Below are 20,591 nucleotides of genomic sequence, written 5' to 3'. Positions count from 1 at the left end.
GCCTCTGAGAGAGAGAGAGAGAGAGAGCGCTAAAGGGAAAGGAAAGGACTCAGGTTGGAAGCTGAAGGTCAGCTTGCCTCAGCAAACACGGGGAGGGAGTAGGTGTGGCTTGTGTCTTAAAAGGACAGGACAGACGATTACATATGGTCAAAGTATACTGTATGTCTGCATGAACATTCCACAAAGAAATGCATTGTTTTGTACAATATATGCTAACAAAAATGTGAAGAAGACCAATAGCAACACAGCCTTCACCCCCAGAGCCCCAGCACAGCCTCCACCGATACAGTGGCCCTGTGTAGTAGAGGACAGCCATATTGACAGCTTTACAGCACCCTAAAGGCTGACACAGAAAGACCATGACTTGGAGGACCCACCTGGACTACTCAAGGGGACCCTATCTTCAGGGACTGGTGTGGGGGTGAATGACAGATAAAGAGACAATCTCCTGTAATTTCAGAAGGAGTGGTGTCAAGAGTTTGCAGTAAGTCTGGGCCACATGGTGATTTTACAGCAGCCTTGAGGCCCACTGAAGGGAAGCTCTTTCCTCTTGGTGAAGAAAATGGAATTTCTGGCTTGCTTAGAGACCTAACATTCCAGTTAGGCTAAGCAATCGCCTGATTGAGGGAGTATCCTCAGGAAGGTAGATTTACTCTAAACTTGGCTGAAGAGATAGGAAGAATAATTATACCTTCAGGGAGGTGATGTACTTTTCCTTCCCAGAAAACACAGCTCTATGAAGTCATTTTCAGAGCCACAGGCTCGCAGAGATTCCCTTCCTGAGCAGGCTTTCCCTGCCGCTGGGCTTCGCTGTCTCCAAAGCGCCTCTCTTGCCATGTGCTTGGCTTCAGTGCCACCTTCACTCCCTGGCACAGCCTTTTCTTTTCCTTTTAATCAATCGTCCTCTGTGCACCTGTCCCAGTTTCTGCCTTTCCTGCCCTGGGTTCCTGTTTTCAACTCAAATAAAATTGTTCTGAGTCCTTTTTTTTTTTTTTTTTTTTTTTTTTTACAAGACCAGGGAAATGGCTCAGTGGCTTGGAGTACTTGGTGTTCTCACAGAGGACTGGGTTTGATTCCCAGAGTAGCGCGCAACAACCCGTAAGTCCAGTTCCAGGGGATCTGATGCCCTTATTGGCTTCTGTGGGCACCAGGCAAGCACATGATGCACACACACAACACACACATATATGTAAGCAAAAACACCATACATATAAAATAAGATAAATAAATCTAAAAAATTAATTAAAAAGCAAGACCAGACCAGCACTCGGGAGAGGCAGAGGCAGGCAGATATCTGTGAGTTTGAGGCCAGCCTGGTCTACAAGAGCTAGTTCCAGAACAGCTAGAACTGTTACACAGAGAAACCCTGTCTGGGAAAAGCAAAAACCAAACCAAACAAACAAAGGAAAAATCAACAACAACAAAACAAAAGCAAGACCAAGACTCTCACATAAAGGGACCCCAATTTCCAAGGTAGAAGGTGAGGCTCCAAAAATTTTCCAGTAACAGTATAATAACTTGCCTCAAAAAAAAAAAAAAATAAATAAATAAAGAGAAAACAAAACCAAAACAGCAACGGGCTGGGGTCTTTGTTGAGTCGGTAAGCAGGTAAGCGTATTTGCTATGCAAGAATGAGGGCTTGAGTTCAAATCCTCCAAATTCATGTAAAAGTTGGGCAAGAGGGGCTGGAGAGATGGCTCAGAGGTTAAGAGCACTGCCTGCTCTTCCAAAGGTCCTGAGTTCAATTCCCAGCAACCACATGGTGGCTCACAACCGTCCGTAATGGGGTCTGGTGCCCTCTTCTGGCCTGCAGACATAGACACAGACAGAATATTGGATACATAATAAATAAATAAATTTAAAAAAAAAAGTTGGGCAAGAGGCTGGAGAGATGCTCAGTAACTAAGAGCACTTGCTCTTACAGAGAACCTAGGTTCAGTTTCCAGCACCCACAGGTGACTCAACACCAAGATTACTTCCAGTTCCCGGGGCTCTGACATCCTCTTCTGGCTTCCAGTCACAGAAGGAGTACATAGACATCCATGCAAGGCAAGATACCAAATCACATAAAATTAAAAAAAATTAATAAATCACCAGGCGATGGTGGCACACACCTTTAATCCCAGCAGGAAGGCAGAGGCAGGTGGATCTCTGTGAGTTCGAGACCAGCCTGATCTACAAGAGCTAGTTCCAAGACAGGCTCTAAAGCTACAGAGAAACCCTGTCTTAAAAAACCAAAACCAAAACAAAACAAAACAAAATTTCTGAGACAGGGTTTCTCTGTAGCTTTGGAGCCTTTCCTGGCAGGTATATCTCTGAATTCGAGGACAGCCTGGCCTACAAAGTGAATTCCAGGACAGCCAGAGCTACTCAGAGAAACCCTACCTTGAAAAACCAAATAAATACACATACATACATACATACATACATATCTTTAAAAAGAGAGAGAGAAAAAAGAAGAATTGTCTGGTGTGGTGACACACTTCTTTAATCCTAGCAGTCAGAGTTCAAGGCCAGCCTGATCTCTTTAATCAGTTCCTGGCCACCAGGGCTACTGAGATGATGTCTTAAAAATAAAAATAAATATGCAAGTAAAATAAAGGCTGGAGAGATGCTCAGTAGTTAAAATTCTGACTGTTCTTCCAGAGGATCCAGGTGAATTCCCAGCACCCACATGGCAGCTCACAACCATCTGTAACTCCAGCTCGAGGCAATCAGGACCCCTATTCTGACCTCCCTGGCACTAGGCACAGCCACTAGGCATGCTTGTGGTACAAAGATATACATTCAGGAAAAACATCTATATATATAATGATTTTTTTGAGACAGGATTTCAAGTCAGGTCCTGGACCAGCTGTGTAGATCAGGTTGACCTCGAACTCACACAGATCTGCCGGACTCTGCCTTCTGAATACTGGGATTAAAGGCATTCGCCACTACTGAGCTAATTTTTAATTAAAATAAATAGGTAAGCAAGCAAACAAACAAATAAATGTAAAAACATGCAATATATGAAAAAATTACGTATAAAAATCGAAATGGGGCAGCGGTGGATGTCTGTTAGTTTGAGGCCAGCTTGGTCTACAAGAGCTAGTTCCAGAACAGCTCCCCCCCTCCCCCCAAAAAAAGCCGTCTCGAAAAACCAAAAAAAAAAAAAAAAAAGGGTTACAAAATCCTTTCCATATTTTCTTATTCTCCATGGCATATTTCCCAAGGCTAACAGGCCGGTGGCTGCGGAAAGAACATTCGAGTCATGTCCAGCCGGGTTCTTGGTTGGATGGCCAGCCTCAAGGCTCCCCTTTTGCAAGCTCTAGGACCCTAAAACTGCCAGTAGATGCAGAGTTGTGTGACCTTGAAAGTCCCTTTCTCTTTCAGGAAAGTAGCAGTGGGATTTGGTACTTCCTTATGAGTCTGCTGGGGAATAAACAATGTGGGGAACGCGTCCTTTTAAGCATTTATTGATCTTCGAAGCGCCACGCGCACAGGGTACCGGGGGCCAACTTGGGGCCTTGGCGGAGGAGCATCTAGAACCCGCGCCTAAACTCTCGCGAGATCGCCTCCCTTGCCTCGCGACGTCATCCCCTCCGCGGCCGTGGCTGCGCCGGCGCCGGCGCGTAAGGTCCTCGCAGGGGCGGCCCGTATCCCTCCGCCGCCGGTCCGGCCCTCCCTCCCAGGCCCGCCAATCCCGGAGCCTCCCGACCTGCCCCTCGGCCTGGGCCCACCCCGTGCTCTGGCGGCCCCACCCCGGTGGCGCCGCCCGCCCGCCCGCCCGCGCGTCTCTTAGTCCACCTGCATCAGGCAAGCCAGCAGGCTTCTCAGGCTCCGCGACCGTAAGGCGCTCGGCGAGCCCGGGGTCTGGGACGCTTCCTCCCCGGCGGAGGGATCCACGGCGGCTGAAGAGGCGGCGCTGAGCCTACGAGGAAGAGGCGGCTACGGCGGCGGCGGCTGTGGCAGCAGCGCATAAAGGGGCCGCCGCCGGGTGATGCGGTGACCGCTGCGGCAGGCCCAGTAGCTGAGTGGGCCTCGGCCCTCAGCTCGTCGGATCCGCGCTTCGGAGCTCCCGGTCTTCTTCGGCCGACTCGCGACCGCTCGGGCGGTCTCAGGCCCCCCTCGCCCCTTCCCCGTCCCTCCCCCGTCCCCGTCCCCGCCCCGGGGGCCGTCGCCACCGTTTCCCACCATGGCTCTGAAGAGAATCCACAAGGTAAGCGGCCAGGGTGTTGCTGTGGGAATGGGCCGCTGGGAGAGCCCGCTGAGTAGGCTGCGGCCTGCACTTCCCGCGGTCGCCTCCGCTGGGCTCGCGGCGTCTGCTTCCCGCTGCCGGCGCCGGCCCCACGGGGCGGCCTTCACACCCCACTCCCAGAGATGGCGCCCGCGAAGGCCGGAGCGCGGGGACCCTGCTAGGCCGAAGTTGCTCCGGTCCTCGCCGTCGTCCACCCCGCCGCCTTTCCAGGCCTTCCTCCAGCCTGGGACTTGCTGCTCTCTAGGGCTATTGTCCGCCTGGGAAGGGGACTTGGACGGCGCGGGAAGGGGGGGTGGGGGCAGCGACTGGGGCGTTGGGCGGCCCTATGGTTTGAGGTCGATAGGGCTGCTTGTCCAATCTCTGTCCCCCTACTCGGGCGCCCTACCCGGAGCTCCCTGAGATCGAGCACCCAGACAGGGCGACCGGAGGGTCCCTTTGCCCGATCCGTGACTGTTTCCTTGAGTTCACTTAACTCTTGGGCAGCTGGCTGCACGCTGAAGTCCTCCTTACTGGTCTGGAAAGTCAGAGGGAAGAGAATGCTCCTCCGGAGGGAGGAGGGGGTTAAGTGGAGAAGCGTTGTGTTCCTCGGGGTTGCCGCACGTCGTCGGAGACTAACCCTTCAGTTTTGCAGGACTGGAACAACTGTTTACCTGGTAGGGTGAAGCCAGGCAATTCCAAAAACCGAACGTTGAACACCGCCGGAGAAATTCCTTTCACAGACTTCTCCCAAAATGATTTTAACGCTAAAATTAGACGATATATTCGTGAAGACCTAATTTAGAAGGGATTTTACTCGATTTTTGGTTAGGAATAATTTCTTAGTTCTTTTAAACGAAAGGTTAGCCATTTAGTTATTGATAAGATTTAGTATTAGGAGAGCATAGGCTTGGCGTAAACTTTAGTGTCCTCCCCCCTCAATATTAACCTCTCGGTGTCACTATTATTTTTTTCCTTGGACGTAAGAAGTCACCCACTGTGAATTTTGTTTGGTATTTTATTTGGCTCCTCAGATGGGCCATATTAAATCTTCACCTTATTAGTAAGTGGTAGGGCCTGGGATTACCCATAAGGGCTGATAGGATGGGGACACAAAGAATGGAAAACGAAGTCAGAATGCAGATTGAAAGATGGGAAACCACAGTTCAGCAATTGGTCCTCATTTTATTCTTTTATTTGAGACTCGGAATGTGGGATTAATTCCATTCCTTACCGTGAATTAGCACCTTACCAACTTTTGCTTGATTTTTTTTTTTTTTTTTTTTTGGGTTTTTCGAGACAGGGTTTCTCTGTGGTTTTGGAGCCTGTCCTGGAACTAGCTCTGTAGACCAGGCTGGTCTCGAACTCACAGAGATCCGCCTGCCTCTGCCTCCCAAGTGCTGGGATTAAAGGCGTGCGCCACCACCGCCCGGCGATTTTTTTTTTTTTTTTTTTAAAGAAATCAAAGGATAGGCTTTAGCAATAAGTCTTGCACTAAAATGAAGCAGGGTCTTTGCTAAAAGAAGAATGGACTTGGGGCTGGAGAGATGGCTCAGCGGTTAAGAGCACTGGCTGTTCTTCTGAGGACCCATGTTCAACCAGCACCCACATGGCAGCTCACAACTGTGGCTCCAGTTCCAGGGGGTCTGATACCTTCACACCAATGCACATAAAGTAAAGATAAATAAATTACTTTTTTTTTAAGTATGAACTTAGTGAAAGATCTCTTGAAAAACCATGTAAAGGATAAACATCCAAGTAATGTGTATATATATCTTCTCTTCTCCGCCCCCCTCTCATTTTGGAGATGGGATTTCTCTGTGTAGTAGCCCTGATTGTCCTGAAACTTACTTTCTTTGTAGACCAGGCTGGCCTCAAACTCAGAGATCTTCCTCCCAAGAGCTGGGATTAAAGGCACCTGCCACTGCCACCCAGCATGTGTATGTATTTCAAAGACTTTAACAGTCATAGATCCTTATAGAATCTAATGGGAAGTTAACAATTTGAGTTGCTGTTTGAGTTATACCTATAGAAGAGCCCCCAAAGCTGGGAGAGAAAGTGAGTTTGATGTGTGATAATTTGCAAAGATTCTTAATATTTTTCCTTAAGGTAGGGTCTTCCTAGCTCTGTTGGCTTGCAACCTACTGTGATGTAGACCAAGCTGGCCTCAAACTCCAAGAGCCATCTGCCTCTACCTTCAGAGTGCTGAAATTAAACAAAGAGTTAATAGCTTTTAGTGTTTGTGTTAATATCTGTGCTGTAGAGACTTCTTCAGAGAGGGCGATAACACTGACTCAAAACATACACTTAAGTCTTAAAATAACATTTGCCGCCAGCTGTTTTTGAGATAGGCTGTCACTGTTGTTCAGGTTGGTATTTATCCTCAGTACTGGGATGCAGGCAGGTACCACCACACCTGCCTTCACTTTAAATCTTTTTGTACAGTACAAGGAATTGAGCCCAGAATCTTATATATGCTAAGGCAAACACTCTACCACTGAACTACATTCCCAGTTCTTATAAATCTTTAAAAAGGCAATCAGGTTTAGAAATGATCACTTGACCTTAAAAATATTTGTGTATGTTTCACCCATAGCCCTCACTTGAACTATTTTATACCTTTCCATGGTCCTAGAGATTGAGTTTTTGTTCAGGGCTTCTCTTTGTAGCCCTGGCTGTACTGGAACTTGCTTTGTAGACCACTCTGGTCTCGAACTCAAAGAGATCTACCTGCCTCTGCTTCCTGAGTTCTGGGTTTAAGGATGTGTACAACTACCATCTGGCTGTTTGTTTCAATAAACCTTTTACAATTATGTGTTTTACTTTATGAATGTTTTACTTTCATGCATCGGTGTGCTCACTGTATATGCCTGTTGAATCACCTGGAACTGGAGTTAGAGGTGCTTGTGAGCCACCATTCAGGAGCTGGGAATCCAACCTGGGTTCTCAGCAAGAACAAAAATAACAGCTCAGCTGTCTCAGTTCCCCAGTTATTTTCCTGATACAGGTTTGCACGTATTCCAAACTGGCCTGAAACTATGTATGGGGGCATGACTTTGAATTTGTGCTCCTTCAGCCCCTACCTCCTGAATACTGTTAATTTTTTTTATTTTATTTTATTTTTTTTGGTTTTTCGAGACAGGGTTTCTCTGTGGTTTTGGAGCCTGTCCTGGAACTAGCTCTTGTAGACCAGGCTGGTCTCGAACTCACAGAGATCCGCCTGCCTCTGCCTCCCAAGTGCTGGGATTAAAGGCGTGCACCACCACTGCCAGGCCACCCTGTTAAGTTTTAAGTGGTCCTGGAATCAATCCCAGAGTTTGAACTCCGCCATCTGAGGTGCATTCTTAGCTCAGTTTTTTAAATTTATATATGTGTCTCTCTATCCCCATTTAGTAACCTAGAACCTTTGTTGAAGCCAAGTATGACTTGACTTCTCTTAGACTGCCAAAGACTAGAAAAACCCCTCTTTTATTTTCATCAAAATTATTGTGAAAACAAAAGCAGAAGTTGTGTTTCTCAAATTTTTTTTTTGCGTGGCGTATATAGTTTATATTGGCTTAATGGATACAGTTAAAACCATTGCTATCTTATCCTCAGCCCAGTATATCTGATCTGGAATCCCAAGACTTGCTTGGTCTTGTATAATCAGTCTTAGTGTTGCCTTTCCTGTTGTCAGACTTTGAAAAGAGCTATTACTTAAATATCCCTTCAACCTCAAATGCCATGAAGTGGTTTTTTTTCCCCTTTTGTTTTAAAGATTTATTTATTATGTATGCAGTGTTCTGCCTGCACACCAGGAGTGGGTATTAGATCTCATTATAGATGGTTGTAAGCCACCATGTGGTTGCTGGGAATTGAACTCAGTGCTTCTGGAAGAGCAGTCAGTGCTCTTAAACTCTGAGCCATCTCTCCAGCTCATCATGAAGTGTTTTATCTGTGAGTTCGAAGCCAGCCTGGTCTACAGAGCAAGTTCCAGGACAGGCTCCAAAACTAGAGTAACCCTGTCTTGAAAAGCCTCCCAAAAATAAAAAATAAGAACTCAGTATCTTACTTCTTTGATATATAATGCAAATTTTTGTCTGAATTTGGTACTTTTTGTCTGAATTTTGGTACATATTTTTTATTCTTTGAATTTCATACATGCATAGTCTGTTTTGGCCAAATTTACAGCACTTTTTATTTTCACTGCTGAGGATTGGACCAAGGCCTTGTACATTCTTAGCAGATACCCCACTACTGAGTTACCCCAAGTCCTGGAAAAAGCTTTTGATGGGCATTATTTTGATGTATATCTTGGAGATTCCTGAGCTAGTCTTTAGCCAAAATTTACCATGGAGACACATTATGAATAGTATGGTTCTAGAAGGGATTTGAATTGTGTGTGCACATGTATGTCTTCATGTCTGTGTGTCTGTGTCTATACCAAATAGCCTTCTGTGTTTCAGTTTTCTGCTGACTTTATAGGTTTTGATGCTTTGAGTCCTGCCTGCCTCTTCTAGTACCACCCCCAGCCCTTTTCCAGTTGGCTGCATCTCATCTGTTGTGAGCTAAGAAACCAGATCACAGAGCTTATTAAAATTGTGTCTAAAATAAGATCCAGTAGGTTTTGAGTGAAGAGGGTTTCATGTGTTCTCTGAACTGTGTGGTCTCTTTGACTGATCAAAGACCTTTTTGACTTCCTGTTTTTCCTTTTACCTTTAGTTGTAAAGATGCAGGTGCCCTTGTTGAAATATAGGCTTAATTTTTCTGTTTTTGAGAAGGTTAGCAGGCTGAATATTTTGATTCCTTCAGGAGTTGTAGAGTGACAAAAGAGAAGGTACTAGTCTTGGGGGTGAAGCACAGTAGGGAGAGTGCTTGATTAGTTTGCAAAGCCCTGTTTTGATTTCTAGCACCTTGGGTACTTATGTAATCCCAGAACTGAGAAGATGGTGGCAGGAGGATTAGAAGTTCAAGGTCATCCTCAACTACAAATTATATGAGGGCAGTCTGCTACCTATCTCTTGAAATGTTGCTGGGATTAAAGTGGGTAGTACTGTCCTGATTCCTAATATTACTAAATTTAAAAATAGTATTGGCCATTGAATTAAGAATAATTGAAGGTAAAATGTTTGCCACTCCACTTAATCTCCTGAATCTCAGAAAATAAAAATGATAACTGCTAGAAATGTGTGCTGTGTGTTACATTAATATTCATAGAGGTATGGGTTGAGTAATTTTTGGCAAAATGATGAAACAAATTATAGATATTCCTGTAGAATACTGAATACTAGCATGAGTGGTTGGTTTACTGCCCTGGAAAGCATGCATAGCTTACTCTAAAAGATAAACGTCATGATATAGTTTTCTGGAAAGTCTCCTCTCATTAGACAAAGATACTTAGGTGGGCATATTCCCAGCTAAATTAAGAGGCAGAAGCAGGAGGATTGCTTGAGTCTAGGAGTCCAGGACCAATGTGGGAAACATTAAGAGCCCATTTTTTAGAATAAAACAGCTGTAGGCATAGCCAAATCCTGGAACACACTTTTAGTGTATGCTTGGTTCATGCCTATTTGCAACAGGAAAAGTCTTGTCAGTGTACTATTTTGTTTTGTGTTTTTTTTTTTTTTTTGTTTTGAGACAGGGTCTCTTATGTAGTCTTTACTGTCTTGGAACTCACTGTGAATTCACAGAGATCCTCCTGTCTCCTGCTCCCCAAGTGCTGGAATTAAAGGTGTGGGCCATATAAATCATTTTATTAAGGAATAAGAAGTTTTGGAAGGGCCGGGCGGTGGTGGTGCACGCCTTTAATCCCAGCACTTGGGAGGCAGAAGCAGGTGAATCTCTGTGAGTTTGAGACCAGCCTGGTCTACAAAAACTAGTTCCAGGCCGGGCGGTGGTGGCGCACGCCTTTAATCCCAGCACTCGGGAGGCAGAGACAGGCGGATCTCTGTGAGTTCGAGACCAGCCTGGTCTACAAGAGCTAGTTCCAGGATAGGCTCCAAAACCACAGAGAAACCCTGTCTCAAAAAACAAAAAAAAAAAAAAAAACTAGTTCCAGGACAGGCTCCAAAGCCACAGAGAAACCCTGTCTCGAAAAACCAAAAAAAAAAAAAAAAAGAAGTTTTGGAAGCAAGTTCTTTTTAGTGTGTATCTCTGAGTGCTAAGGGGTAGTTTTGATCTTACAATTTTGAATATTGTAATCAGGGAGATGGCTGCTGAAATATCCTAGGTAGTTCCAGAACAGGAATTCCTGACTGAAGCCTGTTGCTGACAAAACTATTACAGACCTCATGTTGGAAATGTAGGTGTACACTTGCTTTTTCTATAAAAATTAAGTTTTGATAGTTTATAGCGTAAGGAAACAAAATACCGTTTGTTCTGTCTAGAGAGTCAAGTGAGATGCCATATAGTAGATTTCTTTCTTTCTTTCTTTCTTTTTTTTTTTTTTTTTTTTTTTGGTTTTTTGAGACAGGGTTTCTCTGTAGCTTTGTTGCCTGTCCCGGAACTAGCTCTTGTAGACCAGGCTGGCCTCGAACTCACAGAGATCCGCCTGCCTCTGCCTCCCGAGTGCTGGGATTAAAGGCGTGCGCCACCACCGCCCGGCTCATGTAGTAGATTTCTAATACTAGCACTGCAACATATTCCAGGACTACGATCTGACAAGACGATGTGACTTGATTAATAAGACTAGCGCTAAAGGGCTGCGGGAATGTCTCAAGAGTGAAAAGCACTGGCTACTCTTCCAGAAAACCAGGGTTTGGTTGCCAGTACCCACGTGGCAACTTATATTGTCTGTAACTACAGTCTCAGGCACACATGGTGCAGACATACATAGAGACAAAACACTTTTTTTGTTTGGTTTTTGAGACAGAGTTTCTCTGTGTCTGGCTGTCCTGGAACTTGACTTTGTACACTAGGCTGCCTTGAACTCAGAGATCCCCCTGCCTCTTTCTGAATGCTGGAACTAAAGGTTCTCCACCACTATCCAGTTTAAAACATTAAAAACAAACAAACAACAACAACAAAAAAAAAACCTCTGGCTGGATGGAAAACTGAGTTTCTTTCCTTTTTGATTTTTATTTAGTTTATGGGTGTTTTGCCTGCATTTACAGCTGTGTGCCAGACCACATGCTTGTAGTGTTTGAAGAGGGTGTATGATCGATTTCCTGGAACATAGTTACATAGTGAGTCTAGGAATCTAACCCTAGAAGAACAGCCAGTGAATGCTCTTGACTGCTGAGCCTGTTCTCCAGCCTCCTGAAGATATTTTCAAAATTCTCCTTTGAAGCCAGGCAGTGGTGTGCAGGCCTTTAATTCCAGCACTTGGGAGACAGAGGCAGGTGAATCTTAAGACCAGCCTGGTGTACACAGCGAGTTCCAAGACAGCCAGGGCTAAAGAGAAACCCTGTCTCAAAAACAACAAAATAATAATAGTAATAATAAAAATTTCCTTTGAATTGAATTAAATATTTTTATTTTCCTTTTGAAGAGGGAACAGCATCAGGCATCAAGCATATGAAGCATTCCCTTTGCCACTGAACTACAGCCCTAACCCCCCCTTGTATTGAGTTGTTTGCTTGTTGAATTTTAGACATGTCACTCAGCATCTCGGTCTGTCCTTTAACTCTCGAGTTCCCTAAGTGCTAGTTGTGATACAAACATGAGCCATTAAAGCACAGCTTACTTGAAATTTTTATTTATTTTTTTAAGATTTTTTTTGGGGGGGGGCTGGAGAGATGGCTCAGCGGTTAGGAGCAGTGACTGTTCTTCCGGAGGACCTGAGTTCAGTTCCCAGCAGCCACATGGTGGCTCACAACCATCTGTGGTGAGATCTGGCGCCCTCTGGCCTGCAGGCATCCATGGAGGCAGAGTGTTGTGTACATAATAAATAAATAAAATCTTAAAAAAAAAAAAAAAAGATTTTTTGGGGGGGCCATCACTGTTGGTACACACCATTAGTCCCAGCAATCAGGAGTCAGAGGTAGGTGGATCCCTGAGTTCTAGGACAGCTAGGGCTACACAGAGAAACCCTGTCTTGGAAAAAAAAGAAAAAAAAAATTATTTTTGGGTCCTGAGTATGGTGGCACATCCTTTAATCCTAACACTCTGGAAGGAGGTCAAGGCTAGTGTTGGGTCTCTGTGAGTTTGAGGTCAGCTTGGTCTAGATAGCAAGTTTCCAGAGCAGCTAGGACTACATGGAGAGACACTGTGTTAGTCTTTCTGCTTGTGGGCTTATGCATATGAGTGTAGGTGCCTAAGAAGGCCAGAGATGTTGGAATCCCTGGAACTGGAGTTACAATTTTCTGCCACCTGATGTGGGTGCTGGGAACCAGATCAGTTCCAGTCTCTTCAACAACAATAGAGCATTTAATATCCACAGTTTTAATAAAGTAACTGCCTTATCAGCCTTAGGGCTTTTTCATTTGTTAAATTTTTAGGAAAATTTAAAACTCAGGCCTAGCCGGGTGGTGGTGGTACATGCTTTTAATCCCAGCATTCAGGAGGCAGAGGCAGGCAGATCTGAGTTTGAGGCCAACCTGGTCTACAAGAGCTAGTTACGGGCCAGGCTCCAAAGCTACAGAGAAACACTGTCTTGAAAAACATACAAACAAAAAAACCTCAAAACTCAGGCCTATAGAAAAATTAAAAATCTAGTGTTATTTTTCTTTAGCTGTTTCTGAGGAATCTGCTGATGTGATTCCATGGCAATCCCTAGTTTTATTTTTTTCCAAAGTGTAGGGTCTTGTCACCTGGGCTGGACTCAGGCTTGTCTCTCTAGCAGAGGATGACTTCAAATTCATGTCTCTACCTCCTGAGTGCTGGAATTAAAGGAGTATACACCATGCCTCTTAGTTTTGGTAGTTTAGGCTTCTTTCTTCCTTTCTTCCTTTTTTCCTTTCTAAGATTGATTGATTGATTGATTGATTGATTATGTGTACAGTATTCTCAGTATTCTGTCTGCGTGTATTCCTGCAGGCCAGAGAGGGCACCAGATCTCATTACAGATGGTTGTGAGCCACCATGTGGTTGCTGGGAATTGAACTCAGACCTTTGGAAGAGCAGGCTGTGTTCTTAACTGCTGAGCCATCTCTCCAGCCCCTGACTTTTTTCATATTTCCAAATATTAGGTTTAATTTGTTTGCCTTAGGAAGGAATGTTTTTGAAGCTCAGTGCCGTATATCTCTGCACTTTAGGTGGCAGATGATTTGTTTAGTTGGCTGCTTTTCATTGCCTCCTGTCTGTTGGTATGCTGTCATTTTCCCGTTTTATAAATACTTGTTACCTTGTTTGTATTAGCTATCTATTGCCACTTAAGAAAGTGACTGTTTAAAACATACCACACTTCTTCATACAGGAATCTGAGAATGGTTTATAGCTAGGTACCTCCTGAGTGCTGGGATTAAAGGTATGTCCCATCATGCCCAGCTCTGAAGTTTTAATTACATGTATGTATTTGGTTAGGTGCTTGAGTGCAGGGTGGTTAGGGAGTTAAGAACTGAACTCAGGTCATCCTCAAGAGCAATAATATACTCTTTTTTTTTAATATTTATTTATTTATTATGTATACAATATTCTGTCTGTGTGTCTGCAGCCAGAAGAGCGCATCAGATCTCATTTCAGATGGTTGTGAGCCACCATGTGGTTGCTGGGAATTGAACTCAGGACCTTTGGAAGAGTAGGCAGTGCTCTTAACCTCTGAGCCATCTCTCCAGCCCCAATAATATACTCTCTTAACTGTTAAACCATCTCTCCAACCTTCCTACTTTAAGAGGGCCTTCTCTTAAATGTTCTGTGTTTAGTCTTCAGCTTCACAGATAGTAACAGTTATGCTAAAGTGTTGATTTTTATATGGATGTACTCTCTTGTATGCATATAAAGCAATGGAATCTAGGCTTTGTTTCAATTTGGGCGATTGTTTATAGTTCTGTCAGCTATTATAAGGGTTCTAGTATCTATCTTCACCATTATGCATTATCAAAAAGCAGAGCACAAGCCGGGCGGTGGTGGCGCACGCCTTTAATCCCAGCACTTGGGAGGCAGAGGTAGGCGGATCTCTGTGAGTTCGAGGCCAGCCTGGTCTACAAGAGCTAGTTCCAGGACAGGCTCCAAAACCAGAAAAACCAAAAAAAAAAAAAAAAAAGCAGAGCACAAATCACAAGGACTGTAGGATATCATTGACACCCACTAGGAAAACAGTAACTGCTTAGCTATCTTGCTGGTCCTGATAGTGGTTTATTAGCTGTGTTTTATTTAGTAGATGCTACTGCTGGAAAACTTAAGGAGAAGGAAGAAATAATTGGTAACTTTTTGAAGAATGTGTGTGTGTATATATATATATAAAATGTAGGAGCTGAAAAAAATGACTCAGCAGTTAAGAGCACTTACTGCTATTTTAGTCTAGAGGTCCTAGGTTTGTTTCTTAACTCCCACATGGCAGCTCACAACTGTCTGTAACTCCAGTTCCAGAAGGTCTGTAACCCTCTTGACTGCTGTGGGCAAAACACCATTAATTAAACATATATACACACACATACATATAAAATGTGTTAAATCATTATCTTAACATCTTAATTTTTATCATGTGCCATAAATTTAATTTTGTACTATATATGTTTAAGTTTTAAGATTTTATTATTAATTTTTCAAGAAAGGATTTCTTTCTGTAACAGCCCTGGCTGTGCTGGAACTTGCTTTGTAGACCAGACTGGCCTCAAACTCAGAGACCTGCCTGCTTCTGCCTCCTGGGTGCTGGGATTAAAAAGTGTGTGTTTTGCCGGGCGGTGGTGGCGCACGCCTTTAATCCCAGCACTCGGGAGGTAGAGGCAGGCGGATCTCTGTGAGTTCGAGACCAGCCTGGTCTACAAGAGCTAGTTCCAGGACAGGCTCCAAAACCACAGAGAAACCCTGTCTCAAAAAAAAAAAAAGTGTGTGTGTTTTTTTTTTTTTAAAGATTTATTATTTATTATGTATACAACTTTCTGCCTCCATTTATACCCACATGCCAGAGGAGGGTGCCAGATCTCTTTACAGATGGTTTGGAGCCACCATGTGGTTGCTGGGAATTGAACTCAGGACCTCTGGAAGAGCAGACAGTGCTCTTAACCACTGAGCCATCTCTCCAGCCCCAAAAAGTGTGTGTTTTGAGATAGGGTTTCTCTGTTTAGTAGCTTTGGCTGTCCTGGAACTCCCTCTGTAGACCAGGCTGGCCATGAACTCAGATTTGCTTGCCTAAACACACAAAAGCTTATGTTAATTACAAATGCTCGGTCAATGGCACAGGCTTATTACTAGCTAACTCTTATATTTATAAAATTAACCCATTTCTATTAATCTATGTATTGCTATGTGACTTGTTACTTTTATCTGTCCTCTAGCATCTCTTGCTTCTTTGGTGGTCTGGTGTCTCTCTCTGACTCTGCTCTTCTTTCTCCCTGTATCCTCAGTTTGATCATCTCACCTGTACAATTTGCCTGGCTATTGGCTGATAAATTTTTATTAGCCAGTGAGAGTAATACATATACATAGTGTAAATAAAGATTGTTCTACTACACTCGAGCCCTGAGGTATTTTTAAAATTTTAAATTATATTTTATTTAATTTATTGTGTGTGGGTGCATGGAGTTATGCATGTACCACAAAGTGCACATGGAGGTTAGAAGGCAATCTGTGCAAGTTGTTTTGTTCTTTCACTGTGTGGATCCAAGGTAGAGAACTTGGGTCGTTAGGCTTGATGGGAAGCGTCTTTTGTGCTTAGCCGTCCTGAAGACTTTATACTACGTTATAATTTTGCTTCCTTGGATTCACTAAAAGTAATTCTAATGCTGAATATGGTGACAACACACCTGCCATTCTAGCACTTGAGAAGGGGAGGCAGTAGGAATTATGAGCATTTTGTGTGAATGATATATGTGTACCATGTATCTACTTGGTGCCTATGGAGTTCAGAAGAGTGGAGGGATTATTGTGGGCCCTCATATGGATGCATTGTAGTATTTTGTTTGTTTTGAGACTGGGTTTCTGTGTAGCCCTGGCTGCCCTGGAATCTGTAGACCAAGCTGGCCTCCAACTCAGATTGTCTGCCTCTCCTTTTCAAGTGCTGGGATTAAAGGAGTGCACCACCACTGTACATGGCTGCATTATATTTTCATGCTTCTGTTATACTACAGAATACCTCTGCTTGCTACCTTTTCTGTATTTGTCCGGAAAATGCTTTTAGAACCCACAAGTGGCACTGTATGGTTTTTAAACATTCCTTGAAGAAAAAAGAAAACAGATGATAGTAGGCACCTTTTATTAGTGTAAATCCATGAGGGATACAACATCACATGAATTCTGTGTCCTGTTGCTTTGGAATTTGTCTTTAACCATGTCACTGTTTGCATAGGCCTGAGCTTCCTTTCGCCAGATTGCTCTGGTTTTGTTGTTTGCCTGTTCAGGAGTCCTTGCGTTGTTTTTTGTTATTTTGTTTTGGTTTTTGCTTTATGCATATGAACGCATCTCTTGCCTAAGTAGAATTCAGTTTTATTTTGGGCATGAATATCTTCAGTTTTTTTTTTCTTAAAAAAAAAAAAGATTTATTATGTATACAGTATTCTGCCTGCACACCAGAGGAAGGCACCAGATCTCATTATAGATGGTTGTGAGTCACAGTATGTTTGCTGGGAATTGAACTTAGAACCTCTAGAAGAGCAGCCAGTGTTCTTAACCTTTGAACCATCTCTCCAGCCCTGAATATCTTCAGTTTTAAGAAGCACACTCAGAGCCATCAAAAATGGCCTTGAACCACAACCTTCTAGACATACTTGCATTTCCCAGCATGCCTCTGCAGGTGCCAAGATTGTGGAAATGAATTTTTTTTAAATGTGTATAAATTTTACCTGTGTGTTGAGTATGTGTACCTTGGTCTGTTGCCCCAGGAGATTAAACAAGAACATTGGATTTCCTACGACTGGGGTTAGAGATTTGGGGACTGCCACATGGATGCTGGAAATTGAACCTAGGTTTTCTGCAAGAGCAGCTCAGTGCTCTTAACCTGCTGAGCCAACTCTCCAGCTGTGTGTGTGTGTGTGCCTGTGTGCCTGTGTGCCTGTGTGTGTGTGTGAGAGAGAAACAGAGAGACAGACACGAAGAGATCACACATGGTTTCTGTGGTGATGGGGATCCAACCCACTGCTTTGTGTATGTTAAGCACTACTAAGTGACATCTTCAGCCCTTTTAATGTAGTCTGGGCTGTGTATGAGTGCTCTGTTTGCATGTACACCTGCATGCCAGAAGAGGGCATCAGATCCCACTATAAATGGCTGAGCCACATTGTGGTTAGTGAGAATTGAACTGAAGACCTCTGGAAGAGGAGCCAGTGCTCTCCAGCCCTGATCCTTTCTAATGTGAGCCACCATATCAGCTTTATTCTTTTTGTTTGTTTTGTTTTGTTTTTATTACAGGGTTTCTCTGTAATCTTGGCTCTCCTGGAACTTGATCTGTAGACTGGCATCAAACTCACAGAGATCCACCTGCCGCTGCCTCCTAACTGCTGGGATTAAGACATGCCCTGCTATTGCCTGGCAAAATATTTCTTTATTTTATTTTGGTTTTTCGAGACAGGGTTTCTCTGTGTAGCCCTGACTGTCTTGGCACTCTCTGTTGACCAGGCTGGCCTTTAACTCACAGAGACCCGCCTGCCTTTGCCACCCAGAATGCTGGGATTAAAGGCCTGTGCCACTACGACTGACTTCATTTGTTTTTAAATATGTGTGTATGAGGGTACACATGGGAATACAGTTCCCACAAGGCCAGAAGAGTGGGTTCTCCTGGGTATGATTTACAGGCAGTTGTGAGCTGCCAAGTATGGGTACTTGTAACTGAACTCTTGTTAACCACTGAGGCATTTCCTCAGCCTTCCTCTCTTTCTTTTCTTTTCTTTCTTTCTTTCTTTCTTTCTTTCTTTCTTTCTTTCTTTCTTTCTTTCTTTCTTTCTTTCTTTCCTTCTTTCCTTCTTTCCTTCTTTCCTTCTTTCTTTCTTTTTTTTTTTTTTTGAGACAGCCTTGCTATGTATAGCCAGTCTAGTTTTGAACTCATTCCTGCCCCCACTTGCCAAATGTTGGTATTAAAGGCCTGTACCATTGCACTTTATTATTTTTTTTTTATTATGTATACAACTTTCTGCTTTCATGTATACCCACACGCCAGAGGAGGGTGCCAGATCTCATTACAGATGGTTTGGAGCCACCATGTGGTTGCTGGGAATTGAACTCAGGACCTCTGGAAGAGCAGACAGTGCTCTTTTTTTAAAAAAAAAAAATATTTATTTATTTATTATGTATACAATATTCTGTCTGTGTGTATGCCTGCAGACCAGAAGAGGGCACCAAACCCCATTACAGATGGTTGTGAGCCACCATGTGGTTACTGGAAATTGAACTCAGGACCTTTGGAAGAGCAGGCAATGCTCTTAACCACTGAGCTGTCTCTCCAGCCCCACCATTGCACTTTATAATTTAAAAAATTCCAACTTTTACCACTTAATTCTAAAAATTATTTTTTTAAGAGACCCTACTTTCTAAAGGTATGCTTTGTTTCTGATTATATACATAATATTTGTTGATACCAAATCTCTCCTCAGTTTAACTATGGATTTTTGTTTGTTACAGAGACAGGGTTTCTCTGTAACAGCTCTGGCTGTCCTGCTGCTTTCTTTGTAGGCCAGGTTGACCTTGAATTCACAGTTTACCTCCCAGTGCTGGTATTACAAGGTGTGTGCCACCACCATCCCCAACCCAGACTTAGTTTTTCTTATTGTCATGGTTCTATAATCTTTCCCATAGACCTGCCGTCTTCTGCTGTTGGTAGAAAATACTTTATTAAATGCCGTCTTTTTTTTTTTTTTTGATTAGACAAAAGGCTCCTAGTTCTAAAGTTTATATGAAATGCAATCTTAGACATTTTTCACATTTGTTAATACAGTCTAGCTTTGTAGATGGGAATGTTCTGGAGAGGTGAAAGAATCTGTCAAACAATAATAGAATAATTGTTTTGAAACATTTTAGATCTGAAATTTGGTTTTGCCTTTGTTTTTGTGTTTTTAAGATAGGATTTCACTTTCACCCTGGCTGGCCTGGAACTCTATAGGCTAAGGTGGTGACTCAGACTCAGAGATCTGCCTGCATCTGCCTCCTGAGTGCTAAGATGGAAGGCCATACCCAGCTCCTTTGATAGAAGAACTACAATTTTGGGGTTTTTTTTTTTTTTTTTTTGAGTTTTGATTAATTGGGTGAGACCATTTTGCATATATATAGCCATTTGCATGGCAATGTAAAATTTAATAGCTTGGCCTGTAACACCACACACACACACACACACACACACACTTTGAGTGGTGTTTGGGATTGAGCCTTTTTCTTTTACCATTGAGCTATACTCTCAGCCACCAGTCTACACATCTCATATCATAGAACCTATTGGTCTGCAAGAATTGTGATGTAGGGCTGGAGAGATGGCTCAGTGGTTAAGAGCATTGCCTCCTCTTCCAAAGGTCCTGAGTTCAATTCCTGGCAACCATATGGTAGCTCACAGCCATCTGTAGTGAGATCTGGTGCCCTCTTCGGGCCTGCAGACATACACACAGACAGAATATTGTACACATAATAAATAAATATTAAAAAAAAAAGAATTGTGATGTAGCCAGGCATGGTAGCACATCCTTTTAACCTTAGAACTCAGAAGGTAGAGGTAGGCAGTTCTCCGTGAGTTCCAGGCAAGTCAAGGTGACACAGGAAGAACCTGTCTCAAAAAAATAAATAAAAATAAATCACGTAAATTCTCTGCTGAGAGAAAGCCACAGTTTTACAGGATATATTAAGAAATAGGATGCCATTGTGCCTCTTAAGTTTTTTCTATAATTATGAGAAAAATCTGTTTTTCAAAAATAATTTAGCATCAGGTATTTTGTCATAGCCACAGAAGCAGACTAAGACATTCTCTTTTACTCATCTCCCCCAGCTCCTATTTTACCTCTCCTGAGAACCCCATTATCGAGCCACCTTTTTTTTTTTGTTTGTTTGTTTGTTTTGATTTTTCGAGACAGGGTTTCTCTGAAGTTTTTGGTGCCTGTCCTGGATTTTTTTGTTTTTTTGAGACAGTGTTTCTCTGTAGTTTTAGAGCCTGTCCTGGAACTCACTCTGGGGTTTGGTTAGTATGAGAGAGAGTGGCAGTAACCCCTTACAAATAAGTATTTCTAGTTTCCTATGTAGTTGCTTTTGAAAGTAAGATTGAAATACTGGAAGGGACCATGGTAACTTGAGTAGCAGAATAGGAACTCTTTTCTAGTGTCTAGCTTTTTCTTTGGGACTTAGCAGTGGTGCTTTTGGCATTGATATCTGTCTATTAGCATAGACTGTT

At 43.2% G+C, this 20,591-nt stretch overlaps 1 protein-coding gene across 1 annotated transcript in view; it reads left to right on the top strand.

The window, feature by feature from the left end:
* Positions 1-3,711: 3,711 nt before the first annotated feature.
* Ube2d2 (ubiquitin conjugating enzyme E2 D2) overlaps positions 3,712-20,591 on the top strand; it is a 39,385-nt gene continuing 22,505 nt past the window's right edge. Inside the window, exon 1 of the mRNA XM_057789037.1 lies at positions 3,712-4,201. Within this exon, the coding sequence (XP_057645020.1) occupies positions 4,178-4,201 (24 nt within the window). The 5' untranslated portion in view covers positions 3,712-4,177. The remainder of the gene's footprint in view (positions 4,202-20,591) is intronic.

This window comes from Chionomys nivalis, chromosome 14, assembly GCF_950005125.1.
Source record: "Chionomys nivalis chromosome 14, mChiNiv1.1, whole genome shotgun sequence".
NCBI classification, from domain to species: Eukaryota; Metazoa; Chordata; class Mammalia; order Rodentia; family Cricetidae; genus Chionomys; species Chionomys nivalis.
The sequence above is the reverse complement of the archived record's forward strand: the minus strand, read 5'-3'. Positions and strand labels throughout refer to the sequence as shown.